This window comes from Anser cygnoides, chromosome 1 (genome assembly GCF_040182565.1).
Source record: "Anser cygnoides isolate HZ-2024a breed goose chromosome 1, Taihu_goose_T2T_genome, whole genome shotgun sequence".
Classification (NCBI taxonomy): Eukaryota; Metazoa; Chordata; class Aves; order Anseriformes; family Anatidae; genus Anser; species Anser cygnoides.
Window position 1 is genome coordinate 46827743 of NC_089873.1, and position 23885 is coordinate 46851627.

The window sequence follows — 23885 nt, forward strand, 5'->3', positions numbered from 1 at the left end:
ATGCAAGGTTAGTGGAATTTTCCACTGCAAAAACACCTTCTATTGCAAAAACACAACTATGTTTCTCACAGATGTGAATCCAACTATTTAAAATTTAAAAAAATAAAAAAAAATAAAAAAGTTAGTGTGTATCTATCTTTCTTTTTATTGAGAAGACAGATTCAAACTGCAAAAAGTCACAGAGAAGATGTGTGCCAGAATGGTGGTAGGAAAAGCTGAACTGAGTTCATGGTAGTCTGGATTTACCATTAGGGTGGGACCCTGAATCAGGCAGTGTTGTGAATATGACTATACTGTCTTTTGATAGTAAACTCCACAAAAAGATGGAAGGATTTTATTTAGTAGAAAGAAAAGTCAAACATTATTAAAACACAGCCTGAATAGTTAACTTTTTTAATAAGTGACAAGGTAGACAGAATAGAAAACCAAAAAAAAATAAGAGCTCTTCCTTACCCATTGTGCCTTTACAGGCATGTCCTAGTTTTCACTTAGTCACTTTCTCAGCAGCAGTAAATGAAAAGTGTCCTCAGGTCCATAGGAAGTTCAGCTGATCCTCCTTGACAGCTGTCTGTCTGTCCCTGACTGCAGGCTCAAGTCCTGCTCAAGCACTGCAGGTGCTAGCTTCTTGTGGTGTCCCTGTGCCAGCCAGGCACTGTGGTCTTCAGAAGTGTCTCCCCTCAGCCTTCCCTTTCACCACCCCCAGAGAAGGAATGATCTCCTCTTCCAACAATATGAGTATACCTGATCACTTTTTGGACATGCATACTTTTTAATAGACAACACACAAAGACAGGAAAAAATATCACCACCACAACCACCCATAACAACAATCCAGAATGAATCAGATTGGAAGCTGATTGTTTGGTACACGCTTTTGAGAGGGCTGATTAAATATCTCAGATAGGCCAGCATTTTTAAAGAAAGCATTATATGCCTGCTAAAAAATGTTTCTTGCAAACCAACACAGGTGTGTAAATTCATTGTAATTGTTGCTGTCATTTAAAAAGCTGTGAAAGTCAAGTCATCTCTTTCTCCTTACAAAGGGAATAAAAAGCTTGATTTTAATACAGTGATGAGATCCACCAGATACTGATATTGCCGGTGGAGAAAATAGCATTAGTTTCCCAGCTGTCTGAGATGATCACAGAAAACTGGTAATGGGTCATGTTACTGAATTCACCTCGATGCTTCTGGTGCATGTGATTACTTTGAAGCTCCATTCATGTTTATTTGGCTACATTTCAGAGACAAAAAGTCAACTAAAGTACTTTCTATCTAGATGTAAAATACCATACAGTTATAGTAGTGATGCACTTCCAAAAAGACTGATGTACACGCAGTCCCTTGTAAAGGATTTCTCAGCCAACTAGGATGATATTTGATATTACCATTTTATTTTGAGAAACAGCTCCTTCTGGCTTCTGGCTTCTATTCATTTCAAAGCAAGCAATAGTCATGATAGTTCAGTAGAACCAAGGAGAGTGTGTTTTGTATCTCCTGTGTTTTGTATCTTCCTCCATACTTAGTTTATATTATATTTTCTTAAACATTTCTTTTTCTCTATCACTTCTAAATCCTATGGGCCTCCTCCTTAGCGTTTTCCATATTTGTCATGCTAAAATTATCTGCAGTTAAACAGCTAGCACTGGTATTGCTCTTTATAGATATCCTAATGAATTGGGAGCACTGTCTGAGGAAGAACAATATTGCCTCTATTTATGAGCAGTTAATCCTTGAAAGGCTGTATTTACAACAGACATGACTTGAAGCTCAGAGATTTTATACTACGCTGAGTCAAACAGTGTGCACATAGCCGGTTTGATGTTTGACACCACTGGTGCATCTGTTGTAGCTGGTGTGAAATGATTGAAGTCTTACATGTGCAAATACGGTCAGTAGACAGGAGGCCTTTTCTTTCCAAAAACAAACAAACAAACACAAAATAACCAAACAGCAAACAGCATCAGCAAGGTAGTCTACAGGGTGCAAATGATCTGTGAGAGGAGGCTGAGATCACAGTGCAATACAGAAAAGAAAAAATATATGCAGTCCAAGAGCCATAACCTGTTAATGAGAACATGGATAAGATGCAACTAAACTGCAGCTCTAATAAAGTAAAGGGGCAGCATTTCTAGGCAGATACATTTCAAAGTGTTTTTGCTTTTATTTAAAAACTCCATAATCTTTTATATGAAAAGCAGATACTGTTAATGATACTATCATGTCTAGATAACTAATCTGTCAATAAATAGTTGAAAGGAAAAAAAATACAGCCAGCTATGAATGACACTTAATAAGCTAGTTGATGTTATTAACAGACATAACAAAACCTTACATACAAGGGGACTGATAGTGAAAGTTTATTAGTTTTCATGTATTAGACACATTTTAGAAAATCTCTATAGAAAAGAGATTGTTTCTTTGATCATGACAAAACAGTATTGCTTTTTGGCTGAAACTTACAGGAAGTATCCTAGTTCTGAGATTAATTTTCTGTCATCGGTGTTGGGGAGCAGCAGGAGGCGGCTCCCTACCAGGGCAGGGGAGTTGGGAGCTGAGGAGAACTCTGGGGCAGGCAGGACTGTGCTGTCACCAACAAGGACAAAACACCTGCCCAAGGCGAGCAGTGCAGGGACAGTGGCAGTGCCTGGGGATAGCCATAGCCCAGGGCAAATTCACAGGGACGAGGACAGGCTGAGGTTGATTCAGAAGGATGTGTCAGTTGTTGAGGGTCAGCAAGGTACATGGCCAGGCACAGGCGTACCTATAGCATAGCTCAGGTGAGGCCCAGGGGCATGGGTCTGAGCTCAAATGCAGCTCCTGCAGAAGGCAAGGTGGCCCCAACAAGGGGCACATTCTTGCATGGGTCCAACCCAAGGTTACACAGCTGCACCATCCCTGACTTGGCCTTCAGCACAGGCAGCCAAATCACAGAATCACAGCATTGTAGAACGGCTGAGGTTGGCAGGGCCCTCTGGAGGCCATCTGCTAAAACCCCCCCAGCTCAAGCAGGGCCACCCAGAGCAGGCTGCCCAGGACCATGTCCAGGCATCTTATGAAGATCCCTAAGGAGGGAGACTACAAAAGCTTTCTGGCCAACCTATGCCAGTGCTTTCACCTGCACAGTAAGAAAGTGCTTGTACTCGAGGCTTTGGGGTAGGGAGAGGGAAAATGTTTCCAGAACCTGCTGGTTCCCAAAAATACTCTAGTGCATGCTCATATAGGCTGCTGAGTGACTACCTAACAATTTTGTCTATTGGCACCAAATTCAGAAATGTGAAAATTTCACATACATTTCAGTTGTTCTCAGCCTTTTGCTTTTTGGATTGTTCTGTATTTTCTTGCCTGCATCCCTTTGCAACACACCACAGTGGTACTGATAACTGTTTTAACAGCCCATCTGATGGAGATGTTCACTGGGAACTGAGAATTCAGAAGTTTCCCATGCTGTGTTTGTCATTCATAGAAACTGATGGGTTACCAGTATTACAAACTAGATGAGATTTCTCTGGATTTCTCATCCAGTTTGGTCAAAAAGAAAAAATCATATCAAAATCAGGTCAAAAGAAAAATCATGTTAATATCAACATTTATTAAACATAAAGGTCAAATAGTACTAACCAAAAGAATAAATTTGCATAATGTTTCCCATCTGAATACTCTAAAAAATGTTTTGAAGGTGCTTCACTTTTCTTTGTTAGAGAAAGGAAACAAAAATACTTTATATCTTTCAAAAGCCATGGCTACCCTGTGAACCCAATACATCTTCTTCATGTTGTTTCTGTATTAGATTTTTCTTCTGGTTATTGAGTCCTTTCTTTTCAAGAATCAGTTTTTTAAACATAACTTATTTCAAATCAACTCTTGAACTAAGCATCACAGGAGGCAGAGCTACCAGGGTTCTCCATGTTTTTACAGTCTGCTGGACAGACTACCTTTAATAAAAAATTTGAAATAAATCTGAATGACAATGAAAGAAGAGTTTGCCATGCTTTTGACATCTAGAACTTTCATTCCAAATCAGGATGAAACTAACTTTCACAATGTGTAGATCAGCAACAACATTGTATTCACTGTCATACAGTCATAACTTAATTCCTGCCTGTAAACTCTCACCTCCTAATACAAATCCTTTGCTTCAGACGTGACCTGAAAAGCTGTAATTCCCATAGCTAATTATGGGGATTCTCTACTCTCTCTTTTATGATATAAGATAATAATTTCATTGCATCATTTAAGTATTTCCAGTAATATTTTATACCCAACATATGCAGCAAAAGACCAAAGAGTAAACTGTTATATCCATGATGCAGTGTGTCTGCATCCCTTCTCTCTACTACTGTAAGAAACCATGATCAAGATCATGATGTGCTGGCTTTCTGCATTTGAAAAGACAGATAGACGAACACTACTCTGGCTTTCAAATGTAGACTTTAACTTTTTTCCCTGCTTTGAATTGAAATTGTATTTCAAATAAACTGTGAGAAATAAATGGGTTCAGGCAAGATATTAAGATAAGAATTCTCTCATTTTTAAATTACTTTGTCACTCACTTCAAACTTAAGCTCAAAGCATTATGTTTCTGTCACACTTCCCTTGTTTCTCAGAAAGTAAGAATGCGTATAATCAGGCAGGCAGAAATGGGAGACTGGCTTTCACCATGCAACTCTTGCATATTCTGGAGATGCTGTACAAAATACAAGGCCTTCTAAACTTCTGAATCTTCATATAAGTTTACCGGTTCAGTCTTTTAGAAATAGTTACACTTCAATACAAAGATGATATGCAAATAATCCTGTTGAAAACTGAAGCTATTGCATAATTTTTTCTAATTCTTTGTGCCACTGTTGCAAATTGCTTTAAAATTCGTAAGAGCAGTATGTCATAACTATCTGCACAGGAAGCAGATTTAAACATTTTTTTCTTTAATGGTTAGCTTGAAAATCTTCACTAGTGCCACTGAGAGGTAATTGTGAAAGAGAAATTGAGTTCTTTACCTCTCAGTAGCTTAACAAAATTCAGAAAAATAAGATACCAGTGGTATTTCTTATTTTTTTATGAAAACGAGATTTATGTGATTATGCTTTCTGTGCCTGTGTTGGTATATAAATGTACATGGTGCTTTTCTGTATATGTCATTCTGTCAGTTCTATTCCAATAATACTTGTTTCGATTGTCCAATCTCAATCAACTTTACAGAAGCAGAGCAATCTAAACTATATTAAATTCCCAAGAGCTCAATGAAATATGTGACCAGGTAGAGGAACGAGACTATTTCAAACTTCCCCTGGGGGTGGAAAAATATACCGTGGCTTCAACCACTATGAAATATCAGATAACCTAGTAGAAGAGATGAATTAGGAGTAATATAACCAAGGAAATATGTTTCATTTGGAATTTGATAGCAAAATATCCAATCCTCAGTCTAATTTCTTCCCCTGCTATGAAATCTTAGGTGCAAATCTGACATTTTTATGCAGTCAGGATATTAATAATGTCTCTCTCTATCTCTTTCTTTTGCCCTCCCTTGCTTATGGATTCTATGATGTCTTGTAAAAACTGAACTCATGCTACAGTCTTAATATATTTTGGTTTAAAAACAAACAGCTGTGAGAAGAAAATCCATTGAAAACTAAGTTTTATAAGTGCTTTTACTCACAAAATTGTTTCTTCATGTTATGCCAATCATTAGATGGATGTTGGTCAGAAAATAAAAACCCAGAAAAAAAATAATACAAATAACCACTGTACTGAATTGTGTTTAAAGAATATTAGCAGTAATTCGTGCTCATTCTTTCTTTTTTTTTTTTTCAGATGAAGCAGATTGGTCATGATGGCTACAACCCCACCTCTGTAGCTGAATGGTTGGATTCCATTGAATTGGGTGACTATACCAAATCCTTTCTAATTAATGGCTATACATCGATGGACCTTGTGAAAAAAATCTGGGAGATTGAATTAATTAATGTAAGTTGGTCAATTTGTAGCAGTAGTTCCTCCAAAATACATTACAGCACATGTCCTTACATAGTAAAGTGAAATCACAAAAGCAAATTGCACTACAAATACCATCGTCAAGTACTGTTAATGATTACAGCTTTTATGGCTATACCTAAGCTCACCATATCCTTTGCTTCCATTTGCTTTTCCATTGTCTTTAGCATGGTATTCAATCAGCGTGATTGTGTCTGACTTCAGGATGTTGAATGACATTTAAAAATATGTTTTTATAGTTTATAGCTACAAAGCATGTCTTCACTTATAAAGTGCTTAACAACAGTACTTCTTATAAAGATAATTAAAGTTTGCTTTTTCCACATGCTGCGGCTAAGTTAAACTTAAAAGAAAGAAACCTTAAATATAGCCAAGTTATGCTGGGGGGAACAAAATATTTTTTAATCACTTTTGCTTGACACTTTATTTACATGAATCAATTAAATTAGAGGCCCAAATATGGGCAAACATAAACTTTCATTTGGACTGTACTGCATATTAATTTGGAATAAGATGAATTTTGTACTGTTACAGTGAAGACATTGACAGTACAATTCTACCACTGGAATATTCCTGTAAGTTTTGTATCTGAAACTGAGTTGTTTGGTTTTGTAAAAGATAATTATAGCTTTGGATCTGCTGTGACTTTTGAAATCAACTATATCATCATATTATCTGATCTTTAAGGCAGTCCCTGTATGGACAAAAGTTCAATGTCGTATTTTACCAGTTCTTTACAGACAAAAAGCTGTGCTCTTCCTTCCCATATAGAAGGTCCTGCATCTCTGCCTCTAATTAGTGCCTAGTTCCCAGAAGACTGAAAGGGCTACCAGTAGCCATAGGCAATCAAGCATAAGATAGAGCAGCTGATATAGCTTTAAAGTGGGGAACAGTTCCCGCTTCCCTCCAAGCTAGAGAAATGGAAAATGTAAGGATGGTGCAAAGCCATGTTCCAGCACAGTAGCTGGTGTACAAGGTACAAGCATGTATATTGCGAGACCAGTGTTTAAAAGAGCTATTTCATATTAACTGAAAGACAAAGCTATTACTTGTTAAAATTTATTTTCTTACCATCACACTACGGTTAATTTTAGCTAGCATGAAAATGTAGAATTAAGAGTAAGGATCAAAGTCAACCTTATGTGTTCAGTCTGTTGCATTCAATGTATGTTGTAGGTGTATAAAGGAAGTTAGGATATGATTGATTTTATGGCCGTCTGCTGCTAAGCTATTTATAACTGTAATTCTTTTTTCTGTAAGCGGCTGAAATTTTAATAAGAACTGGGGATCCTTTGCTCTAGAACCTTATATAACTGAAAAACCAGCACTGAGTTGAAAAAAGTGGAAGTCTGCTCACATTACCTTTTGTAACTTTATTTTGCATCCCAACCATTTTGCCATTATCAATTCAGAAACAAATTACCCTTTAGCTCCCCCAAGTGGATCATTAAATCCTCATTAAAGGCTTGTGGTTTAATTCCAAACTTACTTAAACTGATGAAATGGGAAGTACCTGCACTGAAGTTAACAGGAATACACTTCTGTAAAATTAGTATAAACGAAACCAGTACATACGTCTCTTAATTTCAAGGCTTAACAGCATGTTCTCATTTAAGGCCTGTGCTTTATGGGAAAACATTCCTTTCTGCCATGGTTTGCAAGGAGGAGCTGTTAAACAGTTGCTAAAGTATTTGTATAGTTATAGATACCCAAACAGTATATATTTTTCCCACCTGATTGTGTTGTTCAAGAGCACAGTAAGTAAACCAGTTCTACATTCTCAGAATTTTCTTTTTAGTCTAGTCAATATATATTTCCTTTCTTTTTTTTTTTTTCTGATTTTTCCCACCAATCAGTATTATCTAATCATAAAGAAATAATTGTCTCCTAAGAAAATCTGTAGCTCAGAGAAGTATTTATTGTTATTTTGCTGTTTGGATGGAGGGGAATCTTTCAGAAATGGATAAAAAATTGGTCTGAGGCACTGTGAAGTCTGACAGAACAAGATGATTATCTCTGACCTGTAGTCCTGCCGTCTCAAATCAACTTCAAAGGCTCCAACTCCCCATTCAGACCAGGGCATACAAGACCTTATTACAGAAAGTTTTTCATGAAGCATCATGATTTTTCATAAGCATCAAAAACACTAACAGTGGAATTATGACTTCTGTATTTAGTAGTTCAGAATCCAGGCACTTGGAAAATAACAGAAAATCCCAACCCAACATCCTGAAAAGAATTCAAAGTACCCTTGGTTTGGTGGTTCTTAGTGCTTCAGTTGTAGATTGAGCAAGAAGTTTCATTTGTGTCTACTCCAAGTACTCAATAGAAACATAACAAAAGGGTTACAGATATGATAACTTTTTCATTTTAGCCGTCAGTTAAGCAGTTGCAGCCACTGAATTTGACAGAAAAGCCGTTCTTGCTTCCTATTTCTTAGTCGGTACTTCCTTCCATTATGCTATTGGGAAATCATCCATGGCTTCTGGAGTGGTAGAAACAGATTTGAGGGTAGATATATTTTATTAAGTAAAGTAGCATAGCTGAAAGTGTAGGGGAGACAAGGAGACAACTTTGCTTTTGCACAAGCCCTTGTTTACATTCTAAAAAATGAAAATTCTTTGCTATATTCTTTCTACACTTTTTGTCATCATCAACTCATATGCTGGTGGATGAAGTTCATGAAGTCTTAGATTTTTTCCTATGCTAATAATAAGGTCATTCTTTATCATAATGACATCTAATATACCATTGTGAGTTTTACTGATGGCATGTCTCTGAACTTCCATGTGTGATGCTGACCAAGGTGTTCTATTTCTATTTCAATACATAAATCTATTAAATTAAGTTATTAAAGCAAACAGTCCATTTTGGGGGAAGAAAAAAAAGCAGAGAGCATATTCTGAAAGTCTCCCTGCAGCTGAATGAAGCTAGCCTCCATAAATTCCTTTGATAAACTATAACAGGTGGCGAGAGATAGGATCATGCAGAGGATGATTCAAAGTGGTTAAATTATGGCTAATTATCTGGATTGCTTCCTAGAGGAATTTGTCTCTCCCTACTGACATGTAGAGATGCTAAGAAGATTAGCTTTAGTACATTAAGGTTAACCTTTGTGAGTTACTCCTTACTCCCATGGGAAACTGGAATGATCAGAGCTTTAAATATTCCTAAAAAGAACATCTTTTACTTTTATTTCTGACACTGTTTTACTATCCTTGGAAGTTAGCATCTAGTCAAGCACATTTGGAAAAAGTGAGAGGAGAATGCCAAGCACATGAGAAAAGAAGAAATTCCAAGACGCCAGCGGTAAAGGCCATCTTCCTTCAGCTTCTCTGGTCTTCCAGCTACCTTACTGGCAGAAACAATTTTAATATGCAGCTTTCTGCATCAAGTTAATGTCAGTTCTAATTTATGTGCTAGTCTCTTTCGGACTTTTATGTATACATACATATAATGTTTGTTCTTTCAAGCACAATCAAGCAGCAATTACTTAAAGCAATTGTATCATAAAAGTCATTTTAAAAGTAATTAATTTGTGTTATCTTTCATCAGCCTTTCCAGTCCTTTTTCAACAAGCCAGACTTTGGAGTTTAGATTCTGTTTCACTAATTTATTTCTCATTTAGATCAAGAATTTTCCCAAATTCATTGCCTAATTTCTCAGGTGTGTGCTTCTTGGGACGCATATGTCTAACTACACAGAATGACAGAATGGTTGAGGTTAGAAGGGACTTCTGAAGATCACCCAGTCCAACCCCCCTGCCAAGCAGGATCACCTAGAGCACATTGTGCAGGATGGCATCCAGGTGGGTTTTGAATATCTCCAGAGAAGGAGAATTCACAACCTCTCTGGGCAACCTGTTCCAGTGCTCTGTCACCTTCATGGTAGTGTCCTCTCACATTCAGATGGAACTTCCTGTGCTTCAGTTTGTGCCCGTTGAAGCACAATTGCCTTGTCCTTAGATTTTAAGTATTCAGGATATGCCTTTTCCCAGAACTGGCTTTTCCAACACTTCTGCTTTTATCTCCCAGATTCCTTGGCTCAGTAGAAAGGTCAAATTCTATACTCAGATTCAGATACCATCTATTCAATGCAGTAGCTATGTGTAACATTTCTGAAAAATGTCTAATCTGCTGAAAGAAGTCCACTATGTTCTGAAATCCTATAACCCATCTAAAGTATGTACCTTGCTTTAAAGGATAAATGCTCTTCTACATGACTAATCATATTATTCTTGTCTGTTATTCTGGATTACTTACGTAACCCTCCCCCTCTGGGATTCACTCTGTTCACAGAACTTTTACCAAAAAGATTCTTCATGCAAGATATAAACAAGTTAAAAGTACAAAGTGAGTTATTTATTGTCTAATACACACAATACATTGCAGGACTAATGAACTAAGCATTAAATCACCCCCCCCACCAAATGAGTCACTCAGTCTACTGGGCGAGTAGTCATCAGTCAGGTAGGGAAGCGCTGGCCTTTGCTGCTCTGTGGAACAGGATAATCTATGATGTTGCTGAATTGCTGTCGTCCGATTCCCTTTTTTTCTTTGGATTTTATGCCTTTTCATTTGAGTGTTGTTATTACTGAATCCTCAAGGTGCTGGTTTCCTCAGCCTCAACAATCCTACTTATGTCTGCAATTTCACCTTTCTTATCTTGTGTGCTTCTAGCCTATGTACTCTCTCACAGCTCCTTCTCACGCCCTAGCACTTTTCTCAAAAGAAAACTGAGAATGGTTACACAGCTGTGTTATCCTGAAAGTAGGCCTTGAATCACAGATAGATGAACTCCTGGGAGGAAGGGTGCATGTAAGTGGCCTGGTTTAAATTTCTTCTCAAGTAGTTCATTCTGCATTGTGAGCCTCTTCTATTTTTGTACAATGATCTTTCACATGGATGATTCAGTCTTTTCTTTAAAATTAATGTTAAGAAAATAGTTTCATAAATTCAATTAGATTCCATATTTTGAGCTTTTGGGGAAGTGTTAATGATACAGTCTAGCCCAACTTGTATTCCTGGCTTATATTAGGATATGATTGCTGTTCAGGATCAGATCAAAGATACTGCAGAAAGGAAATAGCTACCAATGGACTGTCTCCCATTAGTTTATAACTAAATACTTTGGACTATCCACAATATTGTTGGCAAGTTTCACAATTTAAATATGCACTGTGTGAAAAAGTGACTCTTTATTTAGAGCTGCTACATGATATTTTCACTGCAGCTCACTAGATTTTGTACTGTAGTAACAAAAGTGCATAAAAATGGCCATACTTAAACAGATCAGAGGCTCTACCTTGCCCACTGGGCTGTCTATAAAAATGACTTTAAACAGGTGACCAGGGAAAGCTATGTAAAAAGGACAAGTGTATTACAAGCTATCTGCACGGTATTCTTCTCGTCATTAATCACGCTCAGCTGAAGGATTTCTGGAATTGGGCCATTTCTTCACAACTGGTCCTTGTCTTTCTTACCTTGAAAAGCTTACAATCATCATCAAGTTTTGTAATCTTGCTGCTAGTCCTCTTTCCTCTGGAATTTATAAATATATTGAACAGCAGATATCTATTCACAAATCTACTCAGAAATTCACTAGGAACCTTATTCCACTGTGAAAACTGTGTTTTCTTCTACAGTTTCCTGTTTTAACAATCTATTTGGCCGTAAAAGAACCTCTTCTTATGGGATCATGCCATGATTGTTTTTTTTTGTTTGACTCTTGTTTGTTTGTTTGTTTGTTTTTTGTACAAGCCTTTTGAGATTGGGTTTGTCAAAAGACTTCAGAAATCTGGACAAGCTGTATCAAACATATCATCAACTTTATCTATGTATTTTTTGACTGTTTCAAAGAGTTCTAATAGGCTTTTTAGATATGAGGTGCCTTTACGACAGTCACTTTGGCTCTTCCTGGTTATATTTATCCATGTGTCCACATGGATACATTATTAATGCATTATTAAATTCTTACTACTTTGCCTTGGACAGGCTTAGAGGCCTTTATTTCCACAAATCTTCCATGAAATTCTTTTTTTAAAATTAGCATCAATTTTTTCACCCTCAGATAGCAAGGTTTTCAAGAAGTTCATCCCTGAATTACTTCTCTATTTATCTTTTTCTGTTCTATGGTTCATTTTACACTTCTATCATTTCTTTCAGTCATCTCTTTTGCAAACTGAAGAGTTTTGCAAAATGGCTAAACTTAGCCATTTCATACTTTCAGAATTCCTTGTCCTGTATCTTTCTAGTGCTTCTCTGTACAATTGTGATGCACAGAATGCCAGCTACACAATCCTAATTTCAAAGTCAGAATTACTTTATTCATATTAAACCTGCATCTATGGATATAGATAATAGTGACCTCTGTATTGAACTTAGCTCTCAAAGCTCTTCTGAGGCCTTAGACAACTAATGCACCTATAATGTCAGTAGAACTTAAAGTCTCTGCTTAAAAGACTTGAAAATGGACCACATACTGCATTCAGATTTCTTGACAAGGTTAATGTCTCGCTTAGCAGCCTCTCCATCTTCTCCAACAAAACAGATAGCAACTTCACAGCTTGACTGGGTAATACACACCAAATGGATGGATTTTGTACAGTGCTCACTTGACAGCTTAATTTCTCATGCTCTACAGCATGAAAGATGCCTTTTTCTTAGGAGGGCTGTCCTTCAGATTCTGTTTGACAAATTATTCTGCAACTCTTCTCTTGTTAATACTTAATTTCCCAAGTGTACCACTCTGCAAAGGCAGATTTTGAGGAAGAATGAAACATTACATCTCAAAAACATATCCTTATACATTGCAATTGCAGACCTAGAATTCTCATTCCTTTTCCTCTCTGACTCAGAGCCCTGTGCTAGATTTCAGGTCATTGAAAGAATTAGGACTGTTTGGAGCCACATTCCTTTCTGATCTCCAAGAGACACTGCTGACTGATAAAGATGCCCATAGCTCTTCTTGTAGTTGCTTTGTAAATGGCACCATTTTTGATAATCAGAAGAGCTTTCAAGACTATAAATCTGCATTAGCAATAGCCTGTGGGATTTCAACTTATTAGGAACCTTATTAAAAATAATTTCTATAGTTGTTTAATTTAGAAAAATTCTCTGTATGACATTTTCTTGTTCATGCCTTTCCAAATATTCAGGAGCATTTTGCTAGTATAATTGATTAAGAAAGTATTTAAAATTAATTTATGTGAACAAATACTTTTAAAACAGCTACAAAGATGCACATGTGCACACACGTGTGTATATATTTATTTATATTTAAGTGTATATAACTGAAAGTAAAGAATTATGCAGCAAGCTAAATGATGGACTCTCACCCTTCAAATATAAGTGCCACTTCTGCAGAGACAACCATGTTTTATGAACTGGTGCGAAATAAAACGTCTTGTATTCCAAAGGTTCTAGGTAGTGTAGAATGATTGAGAATCTCTCTGCCATCCTGCAAAAGGAAATGGGCTTGTTTACTAAGAAACGGATGTTTCCACCCTATGAAAATTTTGTGGGAATCTCTAAAATTCTTTGCCAGGCAGGCTGAACTTTCGGTCTTCTCATTCATTAGTCAGGTAATAATCTGTGCATTGAGACACTTAGGAGAAGCTTTTCTACTACATTTGTGGTGTTTTATATGTTAAATAACTGCAATTTTGAAATGGCTAATTCACAGCCTTTATTGATATGAGAAAACATGAAAGAAACTTTCTAAAAACGCTCAAATTCTCTGGCTTATCTGTTTGCAAAACTATCCTGATTTGCTTAAATAATATGATCAATATTAAGCAGTTTTTTTGACAGCAGGATAGCTGCTTATACATTTGAAATTATGTATACTGAAGATGGGTCTGAAACAGAAGAGCTTTCATCATGATGCATGATTTCTTGCTGCATTATTTCTTGATGAGCTAAGGCATGTATATGGATTTGCTCAGTTGCTCCTACATTAGTAGAACAATGCCTCAAATGACATTACATTAATTCGTGTGAGCTGCTACAGTTGTAAGTAACGCTCTAAATTACTCTATTTGCCTTTGAAATGGGATCAGTAAGTTCACTGCATGTATAAAAAAAGCTATGAAATATCATACAAGTAGCATTTTTTCCCATACACGATAGCTGTGTAGATTTTGTTATCCACAGCACCCACAGAGGTCTCAAAAAGGTTTTAATAATGCACATTTTTGTTCCTTTTGCAAGTATGATATTCTTAACAATTGCAATTGTGTAGTAAATTTGCTCTATTGGATCTTGCATTTTAAAAGATTCTGCAGTCAGATCCTTTCTGCTTTGAATACTGCTAGCAGCTCCATCAGTCACTCAGTTCGTAAATGATTGTGGATTTTACTGATCATTTAGAAATGGTTGTTATGTTGTAGCAATGCAGTGGCAGTCTCTAGCAATCGTAATGGAAGTGCTTTTATCCTCAACAAATCCACGTACCAGTATTGTAACTTTATAATATGTTTAACTCTTTTGTACAATTTCTGCATGTAACATTTTGAATAGATAGTGATCTTGGCTTCTTGAGTGATTTGATGTACAAACTTCCATCTGTTCCTCATGGTAATGCAAAATACTTTTTAAATATGCCATCATCTTTTGCCTACACTGTTATTTGCAAAAGATCGGAAGACAATGTAAAACATGGCAATTTCTTCAAGCCATCCGCTATTTACCTCTTTCTACTTCCACCTTGGATGATAACAGTGTTTAGACAGGGGAAAGGGGGAGGAAAAACACTTCTTCTAGTTTAAACACAGTGCTTTGGTTCAAATACAAGGGAAGAAAAGAAGAGAAAGCATTTGTACTGTGAGGATTTTCACAGCATTTACTTTTTTGATAATATAATTCTTTAGTCCATCCAGTATCATTTTAAACTACAGATTATTTAAGTAAAAGAGACTATCTAAGTATTTTACAATAATTTCCCTGATGCTGTATTTATATTTCCTTATATTATGACAGTAATTTAAAAAACTTCATTTCTGATTTTAAAAATATAGTAAAATAACAGTGTTTGATCATTAAATCAAGTAATTGAAATTTGCAATTTCTTTTAATGTTTCCCATTTCCTCAATGTATTTCTAATTTTAAAGATTTCAGTCATATCAAAATGATATAACTTTTAACAACGAGTTACCTCTTTTTTGAGGTAAATCTTTGCTCTTATATTAGAATTCTTAAAACCTTTTTTTTTTCTCTCTCTCTCTTTCTCTCTTTTTTCTTTCTCTCTGCCCCATGTGCTCTTCAAAACAAATTATAATCAGGTAGTGATTGGCAGCAATTTTTAGCACTAATAATCAAAGCTGAGCAATTTTAGCACCTATTGTGTTCCACCTGCAGGATCATTTTCTTGTCCTGTAACACACTAGGTAGCACAAATGATTGATTTGTAATGCAAGATAATTTTTTTATTAAAGCTCTGCCTAGCGCTAGAGAGGGTATCATCTCTGAAGTATCCTAACAAAATCTCCTTTCATTCAGGCAGAAAATAAATTGCCTTATCATCTGATTTTCTGTCTAAAATGTTAGTGTTCTATAAAAAGGTTCGTACTTCAAGATTCAGAATGTGATCTTTCTGGAGAGTACAACTGAAGAAGCTCAAGCCAAGAGTTCTTACTCTCTTTAAATAAGCTAGAAAATAACCTCTCTGCAGAGCCTACAAGCTCTCTACAAAAACAAAACAAAAAAAGAAAGAAAGATAAAATAAATAGTAACTAAATATTTTGTTGCCCTAGGCAACAACTTGTTCTGCCTTCAGTGTCTTAGAAGAACCCTGAACAAAGAGTTATATTTTATCAATTTAACCTTTTCAGTGTTGGGGTGCCTGTAGGAAAACCTGGTTTCTATTTTAAGATCATGTCCTTTTTCATATCCTTCAATCTGATGTTTAGATATTTTAGACACATCGTACTTCAAATATGGCCCCCCAAACATTCAGTCTAAACATTTATTACATTAAACATTCATTACAATAATAATTGTACATTGTAATAGAAGGTAGATTCTTTAAAAAGATTTCATTATGAGTATTTAAATTTTGTTTTCTAGACAATTTGTGCTAGTTTTGCTGAAATAAAATACTTGTTTCATATGTTTTCATTTTCATCCCCAAAAACCTACCTCTCATGGTTTTAGCTTATCATTTTAAAATAGATTATGTTGATTGAAGGTCAGTGTGAAATACCTGAAGTTCATCATAGATAAAAGCAAGTGAATATACTAATGTAAATATTGTAAACCTCTACTTCTGCCTTTACTTTGAAGAAATTTGGCCAGTTATAAAAATCATAAAGAAGTATCCCCTGTTTGCAAGGAAATAATACTAGTGAATGTTTTACATAATGTTTTAGAGGACTACAGTACTATTTTGGTGCTTTTAAAAGAATACTGGGATTTTCAACTAACTTTCAGCAGCGTGCAAAGGAGAAATCATTCCCCTTTAAAGTGTTTTATTATTTTTTCTACTTCTTCATTGCTTTATAGGATATTGTGATGGGTTAATATTTCCCATAAAAAATCCCAAGAATGTATCAGATCTTGACTTGCATCATTTGTCTTCTGTTCACCACTGGTTTTAATAGTTAAGGGTACAGAGGACTGAACAGTAGTCATTTTAGCTAAAAGGATGTTGAAGTTCACAGTCATTTTAGAAATATTCTCCCTGCACAGCAGATTTTGTTAACATTCTCAGGTGTAAGACCAAATGCAGTGCTGTGCCATGTAGACCTATCAGAGTGCTTAATGTACCAGAAATAGGACAGCAGCATTACCCTGGGTCTTCCGCCTGGTTCTCCCTTCTCACATTGTTCACAGCCAGCTTGGATATCCCTGCAATCCTCTGCATTTGTATCATACAGACACAGACTGGATTTCAAAAAAGAGTGAAAAGTATTATACCAAGAGTATTAATAGAAGTAAATTCAGATTTTTTGAACACAATAAGGACGAGAGGAAAGGAAATATTCATATAGCTGGAAACGATGTATTGGTTCTATTGTAGCCTAAAGCCAACAGGGCTTGAGTCCCTAATGTAATCTTCAAGGATTTTACTCTTCATTGTTTTTAACGTTCAAAGGAAAAAGTGTTCAGTCACTTTTTATAAGAGGCAATTCAAGATAGCTGGTGGTGCTGAGAAACCTTTCGTATTCAGTCTATATTATTTCAAAATTAGATATTGTTATCTCTAGTTGCCAGTTTTCAACAGATGTAGATACCATATAGGCAGCCCCACTGTTTACACCCTTGAAATAGTTATTGACAGGTATCTGTGATCCCTTTCATAATGATTATGTCATCACAAAGCTATGTACATTTAACTCCTGATTTATATTCCTACATTAGTTTGCACTTTTCCTTGCTTGGTTTAAAGAATGTTCTTAATATCATGTAGAGATCTTAAAAATGCAGCATTCATCTAAAAGTCGTGTGTTGTATAATTTCAAATTCAATTCCATAATTTGGAAAAAAAAAAAAAAAAGAGAGAGAGAGAGAGAGAGAAAACAGTTAAAAAATTATATGTGCAATGATATTCAGTGATATTCAGATAACAAATGATAACATAGCTGCTGCAAATCTGTTATTAGTCTGTTAATAGAAAATGAAAGATCTTTCTGCTTTTTTGGGGTTCAAAAGACAAAGTCAGTCTCAAAGTCTCTTACAGTGTTTATCTATTTTTGTTCATCAATGAGTTAAACATCTGATTTAGATGCAGTAAGGAGAGAATCTAGTGAGAAATATAGTTTAATCTTACTTATACTATTTTTCAAATGTTGAAAGATGGACCAGAACCTGTCTGAGACAGAGTTATGTTCCACAATGGCATTCATCAGAAAAAGGGTATGCACCTGTTTTCCAGATAGCTGTTTTTATTATTGTAGAAGAGTCAGGCCAAGTCCTTGGCCATTCTGTTTTTCTCAGAGTCTAGACTGCACACTACCATTTCAAACAGCAAATTAAAAAATAAACATATTGTACAGATGCAGGTGAGCTGCTATTGACTGTCTGGCAATCACCATAACTGAAAAGAATTTCTTGTCATCCCCTCTTTCACAAGCATGATCTACTTGAAGATGGAAAATCTTCTGTCATAATGTCCTTGTTTCAAATACCCTTCAGGAAAGCCAAATAAATAAATAATAAAAATATAAATAAATATATTAATATATAAATATATAAATAAATATAAACACTCACATGCACACATAAAGCAACAGCAGAAGAATTGTGCATATCTAAGTACTTTAAACATTTGTGTTCCCACATGCAATATGGTTCTACCGTGTTTTCTGTGAACGTAACCAAACACAAGGCTTGTGCTTCCTGTCTTATGAGTTACATTTAGTTAAGATTCATATAAGCAATATCAAAGTCATACCCGAGGAGGATGGATGACAAAACATTGGGCTAGTTCATAAATTTACATTATTAAAGAGTAGACAGAGATCTATGCTGCTTCTTTTTTTGAAGCTGAGAACAATTTGCAAGCAGAAATAATTCTTCTTACCTGCTTTTAATAGCAAAGGTCATTATCTTGGGTTATCTGCTTTGATCTGTGAACATTTTTGTGTTAATCTGTGGCTCCCTGGGAAGTAGAAGCAGTAAGATGTGACTTAATGTGAGAGAAAAAAAAATGACAGAAGTTTTGTTTGCCTTTAAGCATATGGAGAGGTTGGCTTTGGAAATTCACCAGAACAAAAGTGTGGGAAAGAGGAAACTGCAAACAGGGGAAAGCAGTAAATGAGGGAGTTATAAGCAAGGATGAGATGTCAAGAGTGGGAAACAACTGTCATTAGATTTCTTAGCAAGAAAGTTTAGAAATATATAGTGGAGTAACATACATGGGGTATATAAGTATCATTAAAAAAAAAAAAAAGATTAGGTGAAGTCCTTACTTTATGTCTGCAGTGTAAATATATGACCACACTAGTATATGGAGAGTTTCAAATATTCAGAATTATTTTCACTATTAGGTTTTCCATGTTTTCCTTTGGTCTTCATATTTGTTAGCTTGCTAGCTCTTTGTGGCAGAGAATCATCTTCACGGATAGCTAGAGAGCTCCTAGAACACTCTCTAAAATATGATCTAAAATTTTAGTTTCTCTCACTATTTTTCCTACTGTTATTAGTAAACAACTACAGGGTATCAAAATGATAATTTATCTAAAATGTGGAAGATGACCACATCATTTACAGAAGGAATAAAACATTGGGTAGTGTTCCAGGTAAGATTTGTGTCAATGATACCTTGATATGAGAAGCAGTTTAAGGAATATTCATTAAGGGTGTTTGATTTAAGCTAAGGTTCTGGGCAAAACATTTTCCTAAGGATTTTGGTCTAATATAATTCAGCTTTTCACCATAACATTTTGAATGGTCTCAGAATTCAGATACAGAAGCAAACCAGCTGCTGTCTTCTTTGCATTTCCCCAGGGATCTAACAGAAATTATTCCAATGTGTCAAGGATAAAAACCCTTCACTGTCTTGCAGGAGGTGCTGTTAAGCAAAATAGCTGAGATTTTGTGTTTATTGCTGACAATTTTTTTTATATTTCCATAAGTAGCATAATTTTAGTGTTCCTGTTTTTTTGTTCTGATAAGTATTTTTTCTGTGTAAGTACGCAATGAGCTACTGTTATTTCTCTTCTGAGAGTCAAAGAAGATATTGCTCATAATTCAGTACAGACTGTTAATAGACCAATGAAAAATTTTATTTGGTTCTGAAACTCACTTATTTGGTTTGACTGTACATGTGGCAATTATCAAGAGAGTAAATATACTCAGAGGGTCTGAACTGTAAATCTTCTGATGGGAAAATGTCAAGGTAAATTTAAATGAATAAGAGAATCAGAAATATGTTTACAGATGCAGCAGAAATCTGTCATCAGAATCACAACAGGCATAATTCTGAATATCTAAAATCTTATACTCGAATTCAATCTTTGTCAAGTCTTACTGATGTTTTAAAAGTAGCAAAATTTAAAATAAATAAATAAATAAATAAATACACTTCCCAATTATCTGTCAAAGTGAGAGTAGGATGATGTGGCAAAGGAGATATCTCTTTATAACAAATCATTTCACTTAACTGTAAAAGAGGTGAGTATTTCTGATAATACCCAGAGTCAGTCTTTACAGGCAACTAGCAGTACAACAATAAAAATGTAGCATGTTTTATTTACTTTAGAAGCTAGCTGACACTTATCTCAGAAAAATACCATGTAGAATCCAATCTGTTTATTGTTTGTGTTTTCTGCTTCAGCCTTTTTGTCTCGAAGGGCTGTTTCCATGAAAGTATTTCAGAGCTCTGTTTGCTCTCACCATTAGTTTCCCACCTGAGTTCCTAGTCCTGTTTAGCTGACATGCTGAAAGTAAGTTGTAATAATACATAAAGAACAAATGTTGCTCAGTGCAATGTACATTCTGGGAAATACCTGAAGGTTTTGTATCTCCAGTGCTTTCACCAAAGCAGTGTTGCAAGCAGCTGAGAAGTGGCTTGGGGATATGTGTGTCATTGTGTGTGCATGCATGCATATACTGTGCGTAAAGTTCTGGAAATCTTCTCTATCTCCTCAGAAAACGTACTGATATTTTAGTAATCCAGCATGCTTAGTCAATGTATTATTTGATATGAAGCTCTTGAGAATGTTTTAAATGTATGAACTAAAGTTATTGTTGCAGTAAGGTACAGTGAGGTGTGCAGGTAATATGTAAAGATGTATATAGTAACATAAACAAAGCATACAGAAACACTGAAGAACGTACTATAACTTAATATATCTTTAACCAATCTGCTTCTTGTGTTATGCTTAATTTGCTCATGTCCTTCCTCCCTTGGCTTTTATTTTTTTAGGACTTTTCCACTGCCAGCCTTCACACAATATTACAGTCATATGAGCCATATGAACAATAAAAAAAAAAAAAAAAAAAAAAAAGAGACCAATAACATTCCCATACTGTTTGGACCCAACCAGTCTCTTTCTTCTGAAGGATAAGCAGAAAGAACCCCAGATACATTGTTCAGTATTTTAGAGTGCATCATCTAAATAGCCTTTCTGCAAATGCTTTTAATTTCCAAATGAGGTTTTAAGACACAGCTTTATAAAATTATGCCCCCAAAAAGGCAATGTTGGGCAAAATTCACAACTGTCTTTCATTTGTACTTCATCTGTACGTTATATTAATTAGTCTTTTTGCATATTCCAGTCATTAAGTGGGTGGAAGCAAGACACTACATTGTTAGAAAAAACTCTGCTTTTCGTATACATCTTACAGTTCCTTGCAGTGATTGGTCCTACAGTGCTCAATCATGGATATCTTGGAAGCTTGCCATGCTTTTTTTTTTTTATAATTTCTGCTAAAACAAAAGAACAAATAGGCTTAAGAAAGAGAGATAATTTTTTATAATAGTATCACAGTTCTGAAAAGAAAATTCATCTCTCATCTTGAAATATATTTTTTCAAACTTAAAATATTCAAAATTTAAAAAATTACATTAGAAAATCCAAAACATGCAAAAGTATCTTCTTGAAAATATATTTTATATAGCAAAATGATAACTTGAAATTTCAGGCATTTTGAAAGCAATCGTTTGTGTTTTATTTAACTTGTATGAAACATGCTAGGTCATATTCTACTAGCACAAGAGGGATTTATGAAGACATAACATATCGGTTGCTGGCCATATTAGTGGAATTCATGTGTACAACTCAGGCATAGTCATAGGAGATACATGTCTAGATTCTCACTGTAATCATTGAAGAAATGTAGTCATTTCTTTGATATGAATCATCCCATCCTAAAGCAAATGCTTAAATTGCATCAGATGAGTCATGCCTTAAAACTGTCTATTTCTCTCTGCTAAGTTAAAAGGATCCTTACTCAGGTACTGAGGTTGTTGTTGTGGATATTTTATGTTCCTTAAAATTAATATCCCTCTAAATCTGAACGTGGTGTCATACATGAGAGAATAGAAATTATTGACTAAAAATATGGTAAACGGGAAACATAATAAGCTATATTCAGGAAAAAAAAATACAATCAAACAAGCAAACAAGCAAACAAAGAATAGCACGCAAACAAAACAGTCGCAGTATAGAAATTTCTGAGATGAAACCTGGCTCCTATGTAACCCTGTTTCACTGTCGTGGAAACATAGAGGATAGTCTTGGTATGTTCAGAGAAAGTTATTTTAGCTCACCATTGTATACCAACACATTTTATCATGAAATATCACTGGCTGTGCCAGACTGTTAAATACAACCTACTCCTTAGGAAAGTCATATATCATACATCTGTTTTTATTTTCTTTTCCTGTAGCTATCTGCCTCATTTACTGCTATGGCAATTGATTACAAAACAGATCAATTTTTGCCCTATCTTTATAAACCTACAGTCTTCAGTATTGAAAGAGTGGCTAAAGTAAATAGTATTTCTCTTTTAGTCTCACTTTTCAAACATGCCACTTTTGTGAGAAAGTGTAGAATAATCCATATAGAACAAGTTTTCAGGTTCTCTTTTTAATTTCCTGTGTCCTACCCTGAGGTCATCAGTCAAATTCTGTGTTTCTTATTCATGCAAGGTAAGTTCCATTCAACACAGACCTTGATTTTCTGATGGCTGTGCTCTTCACAGCTGTGCCTACAGGAGTATGGAAGTATTTGAACCTAAATGCACTTCCTAAGGATAAGGTTTATACAAGATGATACTTTGTAAACTTAATCACAGGAAAATTAAAATTCATTCTGTGTTTGGCAGCTAAACCAAACACTTGCTCAGATTATCTCTGTATATGTCTCCCAGGTTCAACTAGTACATATGCTTTACATCTGTGACCTATATAACTTTTACATTTTCCTAGTGGGCTCTTATAAAATGTGTACCTGTGTGGCATAGAAGGAATGAATTAATTACGTTTTCCTAACACTGAGGATAGATGAACCACACATGCAGAATCACCAGCTCCCTCCCATATTCCTACGATTAGTTTAGAATACAAAAAAAGTTTGAATATGTTGCTATAAAAAGAAATTATCTAAATATATTTTGTATTGCCATTGATATTTCTGTGCATTATTTTCATACTATTATCAATACTGCTATGGAGTACAGAATGGACATGACAGAACTCTATAGGTTTGAAGTGTAACACAAAAAGGGTGTCAGAATAATGCATTAGAATAACAATAATTTTTAAAAATTGCATTAAAAACATTTTAAAAGTAATTTAAAGAAAAAATTGTTTATGCCATTTAAAAACCTAGAAGGCTGTATTTCAGAATGAGCAGTGTGAACATCAATTGATGCATTTAAAATAAGTGAAAACAGTGGTGTACAATAAACAGGACAGGAAGATGGGCCAGAAACCTAGTAGGAGGCTCCCCATCCCTAAATTCTGTGATTCAGTGCTGATACCACATTCCAACTTTCCTATACAACAGCATATATTGCTACTACAGTTTACAAGAGTAAGGCATTTTAGAGGCATTGTAATAAGTGAAAACTCCACTAGGTGGTTCTGGTGCTCTTCTAACGAGTACTGAGAATGTTAGTGCACGGCAATTTTTCTTTCTTTTCTTTTCTTTTCTTTTCTTTCTTTTCTTTCTTTTCTTTTCTTTTCTTTTCTTTTCTTTTCTTTTCTTTTCTTTTCTTTTCTTTTCTTTTCTTTTCTTTTCTTTTCTTTTCTTTTCTTTTCTTTTCTTTTCTTTTCTTTTCTTTTCTTTTCTTTTCTTTTCTTTTCTTTTCTTTTCTTTTCTTTTCTTTTCTTTTCTTTCCTTTCCTTTCCTTTCCTTTCCTTTCCTTTCCTTTCCTTTCCTTTCCTTTCCTTTCCTTTCCTTTCCTTTCCTTTCCTTTCCTTTCCTTTCCTTTCCTTCCCTTCC

At 35.2% G+C, this 23885-nt stretch overlaps 1 protein-coding gene across 7 annotated transcripts in view; it reads left to right on the forward strand.

Moving 5' to 3' along the window:
* Positions 1 to 23885, forward strand: part of ANKS1B (ankyrin repeat and sterile alpha motif domain containing 1B) — a 441289-nt gene that overhangs the window by 277200 nt on the left and 140204 nt on the right. For all 7 annotated transcript variants that reach the window (XM_048061064.2, XM_066994511.1, XM_048061063.2 and 4 more), the window contains one exon: positions 5815 to 5967. In XM_048061064.2, the coding sequence (XP_047917021.1) occupies positions 5815 to 5967 (153 nt within the window). The remainder of the gene's footprint in view (positions 1 to 5814; positions 5968 to 23885) is intronic.